At 52.5% G+C, this 8,782-nt stretch overlaps 1 protein-coding gene across 1 annotated transcript in view; it reads right to left on the reverse strand.

Annotated features, from left to right (window-relative positions):
* Nucleotides 1–1,810, reverse strand: part of RAMP1 (receptor activity modifying protein 1) — a 38,353-nt gene extending 36,543 nt beyond the window's left edge. The window contains exon 1 of the mRNA XM_033112827.1: nt 1,698–1,810. Coding sequence (XP_032968718.1) covers nt 1,698–1,749 — 52 coding nt within the window. The 5' untranslated portion in view covers nt 1,750–1,810. The remainder of the gene's footprint in view (nt 1–1,697) is intronic.
* Nucleotides 1,811–8,782: the final 6,972 nt, after the last annotated feature.

Genomic DNA, 8,782 nt, shown 5'->3' on the forward strand with positions numbered 1-8,782 from the left:
GTAAAGCCCTTCCAGGAAGCCCTTGAACCGACAGACTAGCATACTTAAAAAAAAAAACCCCACATTGCCATTCTGGGCAGCACGCTGCATCACCGTAAGCTCCCACTGGGCAGGAAACACTGCGTGTTCCATATTCCACTCATTCCTGCTGGGCTCCGGCCACAGGAACTTACTGATAACCTCATAAAGTTGGGCTTATTTCTTCCACGATACAACATTAGGCAGACCACTCGGAAAAACGTGCGATCACAGGACTTTGGACTTTCACCAGAACATGCATCATTTTCTTGATAAACAAGGAAGGTCTTTATATGTGATCATGACACAGTTTTATTTACACACGCTTTAGAGGGTGCAGCTTCTGGACACCAGCAGAGAACATTTATTTATGTAAAAAAAAAAAAAGAAAAGAAAAGAAAGAAAAAGGACAAGCCCAGCTCTCTGCCTTGCTCAGAAAACATTCATTTCTTAAGGAAACCAAAACACTAAGTTCCATGTCAAGCCAAATGGACCGCAACACAAAAGAAGAGAATATTCGGAGATGCTGCTTTACACATAGCTTCAGCCAAAACACGTAAGTGGCAAAATCTGTTTTCAGGTGACATCCTGAAGCAGCTGCTAAGTGTTCCTCCAGATTCACTCCTTGGCGCGTGTACCGTGGTCTGCAATGGCCAGGCCTCAGCCCCTGTCCTCCAGAGCCCGGGCCATCTGCAGGACAAGCCACATGACCCCAAGCTGCTTCCCCGTCACCCCGTCACCAGTACCCACGCAGAGGGGCACCTTTCAGCAGGTGCTTCTGTTGTGGGGAAAGGCCACAGGTACCGGTAATGGCTCTGGGGGCCACTGGGTTGCTCCACTTAAACGACCTATTTCGTTTTTATTAAAAGGTAACTGAATATTATACATGACTGAGTGCAATAGCTAAAGCAGGTTAGAAAGGTTTCTTAGCATTTTATGAAAACTGCACAGGGAGTGAAGATGCTTGCTTGCTCCACTTCGCGGAGCCCGCGGCACCGTGGTACTGTGTTTCAGTTCATAATGTCTCCCAAAGAGGAAGGCAGCGCCGCCTGCGACCTCACCCAGAGTCCCTCTCAGAACTCCTACCAGCCAGCAGCCCAGGTCACCAGCCAGCGCAGGAGCCGTGGAAATGGGCTGGAAGTCGGCAAAGGCATCCCAGGGAGGTTGCTTTGCAAATCCGCAACTGCCAGGTGTTCAGTTTTAGCTAATTTCTACCTAAAGAGCCGTGGTTGTGCTTCGCCAGGACGCAATCTGCCCGGTGCCCGCTCTCACACTTTGCCAACACACACCATCGCCTAAGGAAGCCCGAGCTGGCGGTGCCGCAGCCTCAGCGGAGAGCGCAGAGGTGCGGGCCAGGGGGCAGGCAGCCCGCGCGTCCTAGTTTTCCTCCTGAAAACAAGTGAGCTCCCGGGGGTGCGGGGCAACGTTGCCCCGTGCCTTTCGGAACTCCCTGCGCCCCGCGATGCCCCCAAAGCGGCTCCTCGCCCCCAGACCGAGGCGCTGTCCTGCGCGGACCCCGCCCGCGCCCCGGGCCTCCCGCCGAGCCGGAGCCCGGGCCGCAGAGCCCAGACGGCCCGCCAGCCGAGGGGACGCTCGAGGGGCGCACCCAGTGCCCTCGACGACGCCGGGCGGGTGGCCGCGCGGGGGGTCGGGGTGGCCGGGACCTCGGCCCTACTCACCCAGGAATAGCCAGAGGCCGCGCCGCGGGAGGCCGCGCAGGCCCGGGGCCATGGCGGTGCCTGCCGAGCCGGGTCCGCCCGCCGCGCGCCCCGCCGAGGACTGAGCCGCCGCGGCGCCGCGCCGGGGGCGGGAGCGGGGGGAGGCGGCCCGCCCGGCCCACTGCGGCTCCGGGGGGCGGCGGCCGGGCGGGGGCGGCGGTGAGCGCCACCCGGAGGGGAGCGGGGCGGGCCAGCACCTGCCGCCCGCCTTGCCGGGAGGAGGCTGAACCAGCCACGCGACCCAACCCACGCGAGTCGCCGGGACAGTGTGCGGAAGCGCGGGCCCGGGCCGGAGAGGGTTGCGCCTCAGGGTGAGCGGCGCGCGGAGTCTGCGGAAGCCTCCCCCGGAGCTGCCCCCTCGGGCTCAGGGCGGGGGACGGAGCCCCGCGACCCACGCACGGGCGCTCCTGAAATGTTCGCCAAATGGACAAAAACTAGGTGTGGTCTTCTAGACAAGGGACCTGGGTCTCCACCCGGGCACCACCAGCTCCGTAGGTTCTGCCCACTCCTGCCGGGGGCCTGCATGGGGGGCTGTGGGGTGTACAGAAGGCCAAGGCCGCGCTTCTGCTTCCCCTCCCCCACAAGGTGCAGACACTGGGTATCCCGCGGGGACAAACAAGCTCGCTGCTTGGGAGACTCAGCAGTCAGCACAGGACACACGGGCCCAGTGAGGAACTGGAGTAAATGCGAGACATAAGGGATGGCGGAAGTGAAAGGTGGCTCAGATGGCCTGGCCGGTAAGGATGGGTCATGAGGAGCAGGGAGGTCGCGAGGGCGTCGGATCAAGTTTTGACTCAGCTTCCGTAGAAAGCAGACAGCGTTAGACTTGCCTTGGGAGGTGGTGGCTGGCGTGTGTGGAGACTGATAAGGGCAGGGAACAGGAAGCTTGGGGGTGTTCTTTTATAGTGATCAGAGAAGGGCGCGTGACGGGGTGACAGGGCCCTCGAAGCCTGGAGGAGGAGCAGGTTTCCTGAGACATAAACTCGGGAGGCATCAGCCCAGGGCAGCTGAGCCGGCCTGTGGCTGTGTCTCCCCTTGCAATAGTTCCTTTTTGTAACAACCTGTTCCACGGAGAACTCTGAGCAACGGAGTCCATTTATGCACATGCGTGCGAATCAACCGCTGCCCGTGGGTGCGTGGTCACATCTCCTTTGTGGCGGAAAAGAATAGTGCAGAGCGCACAATCTGTGGTCAGTCTGTACGGACTGAGCCCTTCTCTGCACTAAATGAAAGGGAACAGAGCCGCCTGCTGTCAATTTAGAGAACAGGAGGCAGCTGACAGGCTAAGAGGGCTCCAGGTGTCCTGCGAGGGCGGGGTCTGTGCCAGATGGTGGGGGCGGCACCTGCTCTCTTCACCTGATCAGCCCCTTCCTGAACCTCCGGAGGACATACCCCATCGGATGGGCTGGCCTCCCACTTTATTCATTTAGCAGACACTGGAGTCCTTACCGTGCTAGGCAGACGATGCAGTCTCTGCCCTTCGGTTGCTGAATCTAGTGGGGCAACCTCCCCAAATCTCAGGAAGGTGAACGCCATGAATCAGGAACCACACACGGGGCGTGGTGCATGGCTCATTTAAGTGTAAGAAGTCTGGCGGGCTGGGTGGGGGAGGAGTGTTGGGGACTACAGGCCGGGGATCATGCCTCGTGGGCAGATGAGAGGGCCCCAGCCCAGCCCTGGGAGGGAGAACACGCCCCGGGTGCTGCTCAGACGCGCCTCCACCCGCAGCCAGACTGCCCTCCCACTCCTGGCTCTGGCCCTCTCTGCACAGCCCTAGAGCTGGGCCCTTTCTTCACCACTCAAGGCACCTGGCACTCCTGTACATTTGTCATCGGGCTCAGTGGGAGTCACCTGCAACGTTTTCAGTTTGAAGCTCAAGTGCAACAGGAGGCGAGGCTGGGGTAGGAGAAGCCCCTTGCCATTTCTCCTCTCCATTTTCTCACCTCCCCCTGCCCCCAACAGACATGTACCTCTAACAAGACAAAGGGTGTTTCTCAAGTTCCTGTGCCTTAAGTTCCTAGTTCTCTTGGGAGTGCCAAAGTGTGTGTGTGGTGCGCTCACTGTGGCGCTTTCTGGCCCACACGTTTTCATATCTGCACCCTGGGTCTGGGTAAGATGCCCCAGTAATAACTACGGTTTCCCCTTCTGCAAGGGTAGGGAGCAAGGCGAACTCTAACACTTGCCCCTACGGAACGGATCACAGAGCTGACAACTTAGCCCGCTAGGTTCTGTCCAATGCAGCTGTATTGCTGAGCAGTAACAGGTAGCACGGAGAAACACTCCTCGCCCAGGTGGAGATGGGGTTAAACAATGGGAGAGGAGAGAAATGGCCAAATGCTTCACTGCAAGCACAGCAGGGCTGAAGAAACAGCTCGAGAGGTCAGCAAGGGCTCAACAGTACTACAAAGCCCACCTTAACTTAAGAAGACTTCTGCTTCCACCGTGATGACGGCATCGGGGCTGGATTTACCCTCACCCCTTACACTAAAAAAACTGGACAAAACAGAGGAAACAACAATTGTCACACTGGACCACAGGCCACAGGCACTGCAGGGCAGGGACCCCTGAAGGTAGGGAAACAAGTGAGGGGAGCCCTATGCCTGCTTGGGCAGGTGGGAACCCCAACAGAGTCTGGGGTTTCCTGGAGTTGAGGGAAGTCGAGGCAGCTGGAGCTGGCAGGGCTGAGGGGAAAGAGCCGCACGGAGAAGCCTACAGGGACTTCCGTCAAGTCCCAGCCTCACGCGATCCACGCGTGCACAGAGGGCACGAGCCGAGGCGGGGACAAGAACCACCGGAAAGGAGCAGGTTGGAACAGGCCCTGTGAGCTCAGGCGGGGCAGCTCCAGGTCCCATCGTGTAGTGGGAAAACCTGGATAGCACGACACTGGACAGAGTAATTAGAAGGGCACTGCCTTGTAGCTGGGAAAAACTATAAAGCCTGTCCTGGGGCTGCCTAATAAGGCTTGAAAGTGAGAACTGACGAGATCAAACGATTCCCAAAGGCAGAACACAGTAAAAGAACAAAGTGCCAGAGAACTACGAGACAACTCAAGTGGCCCGATACATGTGTAACCAGAGTCCTGGTAGACAGAAACGTGTGAACTGCTGTGCAAACACCCGGCCATAAACCTCTGGGTTCCAGAATATCAGTACACCCCAAGCACAAGACTCATGAAGGAAAAAAAGAAGGCACATCACAGTCAAATTGCTGAAACCCAGTAACCAACCTTAGAAGCTGCCAGAGAGGGAAAAGCACATTACGTACAGAGGAACGAAGATGAAGGTGAAAGGAGAACCCTCGTGGGAAACAACGCAAACCAGGCGACGACCAGCAAACATCTGTAAGCACCGAAAGAAAAAACATCCAGTGTTCTGTAGACAGGTTTTCAGTAATTTGCTGATACAAAGGGAAGATTTTGCTGGTGCCTCCCACCACCAGGCTGGCAGTTTAGAGGTTAAACTTCGGTCCCGATCAGTGCTGAAGTAGTGGTCCCACACAGGTCTGTAAGGGGTAACCACTCAGCTCTGTGACTTGTTTGCACAGCCCGATTGTTGGTAAATGCGAAACAAAAGCAGCAGGATCTCAGGAGCACCCAGCTTCACCAAGCTCCCGTTTTTTGCAAATCCCCAAGGGAGTCTTGCTATAAAACCCAAAACACTTGGGACTTGCAAGTGGCTCAGGGGAATGTCAGTTGCATAGCTTCCTACTTCCCAGAATGCCCTCTCCAAAATCAATCAAACAAACAGGAGTGAAAAGTGAATTCTACACAAAACTATGCCGTCAGCTCATCACTTGGTGAATTTTATAACTGCAAAATGACTGAGTAAAAGAGCAACCACCAATGCTGGCGCGAGCTCACACCCATCCACACGCATCCAGCCCACCTTGGCGACGAGCAAAGGCAGACTGAAAGGAACTGGGGGCCAGGACGGGGGCTGGTAAAGGGGCCCAAGGGCGACGTGGAACAATCACCAGAAAGAGTGGTTCTGAGCATCTTACCTATGAAAACCATTTAAAAATGTCCCAACACCCGAGAAATTAGTAAGAGAAAAGTCAAGTTTCTCCAGAGCGACTGCGGAAAACCAGGTGGGCTTGCACATGTGAACTGAAGAACCCTCACCAACTGAAGACTTTTACACAAATGCGCGATGTCACCACACTGAAGGGGTGAGGAATAAAAGACACTGCCTCGTCAATTTAGGAGATACTCTGACTGCACACTGTGAGGCTGAAGGCAAAAGAACCACGGGCAAATGCTACACTCCAGTGAGCGAATGTCTCTGACTGGGCTGTGGGTTAGCAGTGCTGCAATGATGACTGTGTGTGAATAGCAGGCTGGAGCGAGTACACACGGGCGTGTCAGCATGCACAGGTGACAGACACATCTCCTAGCTGTCTGCCCAGAGGGCCCACCACCAACGCCCACCGTGAAGAGCGCATCTACTGACCAGGCCTGGGTTTCTAAACTATTCTCCAAAGACAGGAAACAGCCTGTTGGAGGAGGGACAGATTCCAGGGATTGGCACAGAAGGTATAAGATAAGCCTAAAATATCCTGTGATGTCAGAAAATAGAGCAAGTACTTGAAAAACGATGGCGATTTTCAAAAAGACAACCCAACATGAAGGATTTCCCAATGGCTAAAGCTGGAACAACTTGAGTGACAAAAAAAGCAATGGCAGTATTGTATTTTAACTCACAGAATAAAATAAACATCAATGAGTCCATACTGACATAAATAAGTGAACAAATGAACAGGGAGAAGGGACAGCTTTTTCTTACAGGGAACGGCTGATAAAGGAATGAAGAAACATATAAAATCGTCATTAGACAAACACTACAAGAATAGTTGTTTTAGGCAAGATTTGCTAATGCATGCTAAAACCAGAAAGCAAGTTTTAGGAGAAACAGCTATTTGCATATATCCAAGATATTGCTCAGTTACAAAGGAAAACCAGTAACTTTACGTGGAGAAACCCAGCAGAGGCCACTTCAACCGAGCAATGAAAGAAATGTAACATCATGAGAGACATGTCACATTCCCCAGATACAATGTACTGATGACACATCACTGCTGACGACACATCACTGCTGTAGCAGTCATATCAAGAAACACATAATCTCAACCGAATCAGGAGAAAACAGTTGATAAATGAAAATCAAGAAGCATTCTACAACACAGCCAATTGATTCTCATCAAAAATTGTCAACATCATGAAAGACCGTACTTAGGAACTGTCACCGACTAGAGGGGACGAAGAGGACACAATTACTACATGCAGTGCGGGCCACTGGGTTGGGTCCTGGAACAGGAAATGAACGTTAGGGGGAAAATGAGGGAAACTGGACTAAGATCTGTGGCCAGTAGTGTTGCTACCGATGTTAATTTCCTGGTTTTTATAATTTTCCTATGGTTATGTAAGTTGTTTACATCGGGAACCTGGATGAAGGGCATACATGAAGACTTTGTACTATTTTTGCAATTTTCTGTAAGTCTAGAATGATTGCTAACTAAAAAGTTCCACAGCTGTATCCCGCACACGTCATCACACTGCCTGTGACTGTTTCCCACAAGTTCTTAGTGAACTCAAACCACCCTCATTACTGGGACGCGTGTGCGTGTGCCACAGAGACAGACAGAGACAGAGACATTGGAAGCCTCTTGAGCCAGCTGTACTTGATTTTACAAGCTGGCAACTCCATATGTAGGTTCATTTCCCCCTTTCTCCAGCAGGCCACACCACGACTCGGTCTGCATACCAAAGACACAGCAGCACACGGCCTGAAGGGTCCGGGGAAAAAATGCCTCCCTTCACACCGTGCGTGGCAGCGGACACTTCTCTTACCTCCACCTTACACACCACACCATGGAGGCACATTGCAAGAAATGACATAACTTGTCCAAGGCTAACCTCAGCTAACAAAGTTGGAGCAGAAATCTGAACCCAGAAAATCTGGCTTCAGAGTGTGCCTTCTAAAACAGCATTAGAAATGAGCCCCCAGTTTGGTTCTCGGCTTCCTAGCAGCGAGAGCAGTCATTTATAGCAATCAATGTCCATAATATAAATAATGACATTCTCAGACCTGTCAGGATACTTTACTATTAACCATAACTGTCATGATGGTACCATGTCTCCCCAAAAATCAGACCTATCCGGACCATCAGGGCTAATGTGTCTTTTGGAGCAAAAATTAATATAAGACACAGTATTATGTTATATTATACTGGGTCTTATATTATATAAGATCCAGTATTATATTAATTATATTATACTGGGTCCTAATTTTTGCTCTAAAAGATGCATTAGAGTTGATGGTCCTGCTAGGTCTTATTTTCGGGGAAACATGGTAAGATGTAAGTTCTATGCAAATACTAGTAGCTGGGGTTTATACAACACCCATAGCTCATACATAACAGGCAAAGATACAGAGAGACCCTGTAAACCACCCTGCACTGTTCCTGATAGTTTTCTCGAGATAACAAGTATGCTGCATCAGTTTTCTATTGCTGATGTAACACATTACCACTAATGTGGAGGCTTAAACAACACAAACGTATTATCTTACATTCTGGAGGGCAGAAGTCTGAGGCGAGTTGTTGCCAAAATCAAGACGTTGGCATAGCTGCACTCTTTCTGGTGGCTCTAGGGGACAATTTGCTCCTTGCTTTTTCCAGCTTTTCCAGGCCACCCTTATTCCTTCCTCCATCTTCAAAGCCAGGAACAGCGGGTCGAGTCCTTCTCGAAATGCCACTTCTCAGGTTGTGTCTTCTGCCCCCCAGCGAATCCAGCGGCATCTTCCTGTTTCAAGGTTTCACCTTTTGCACACAACACACCCGCAGGTTGCAGGGATGACAGGACAGCTTGCAGGGCCATTATTCTGTGACCACAAGAGCTAACACTTATTAGACATCTTACCGTGTGCCAGGTAGACACCTGCTAGTAAGTCACAGTAATCAATAGTGAAAAAGTGGTAAAGTCAGCATTCACAGAACCCTGGGTGGAAAGCTACCTGGGTCTCTTTGAAAGGGAACTATCCTGTTATCCG

Source organism: Rhinolophus ferrumequinum, chromosome 8, assembly GCF_004115265.2.
Source record: "Rhinolophus ferrumequinum isolate MPI-CBG mRhiFer1 chromosome 8, mRhiFer1_v1.p, whole genome shotgun sequence".
Classification (NCBI taxonomy): Eukaryota; Metazoa; Chordata; class Mammalia; order Chiroptera; family Rhinolophidae; genus Rhinolophus; species Rhinolophus ferrumequinum.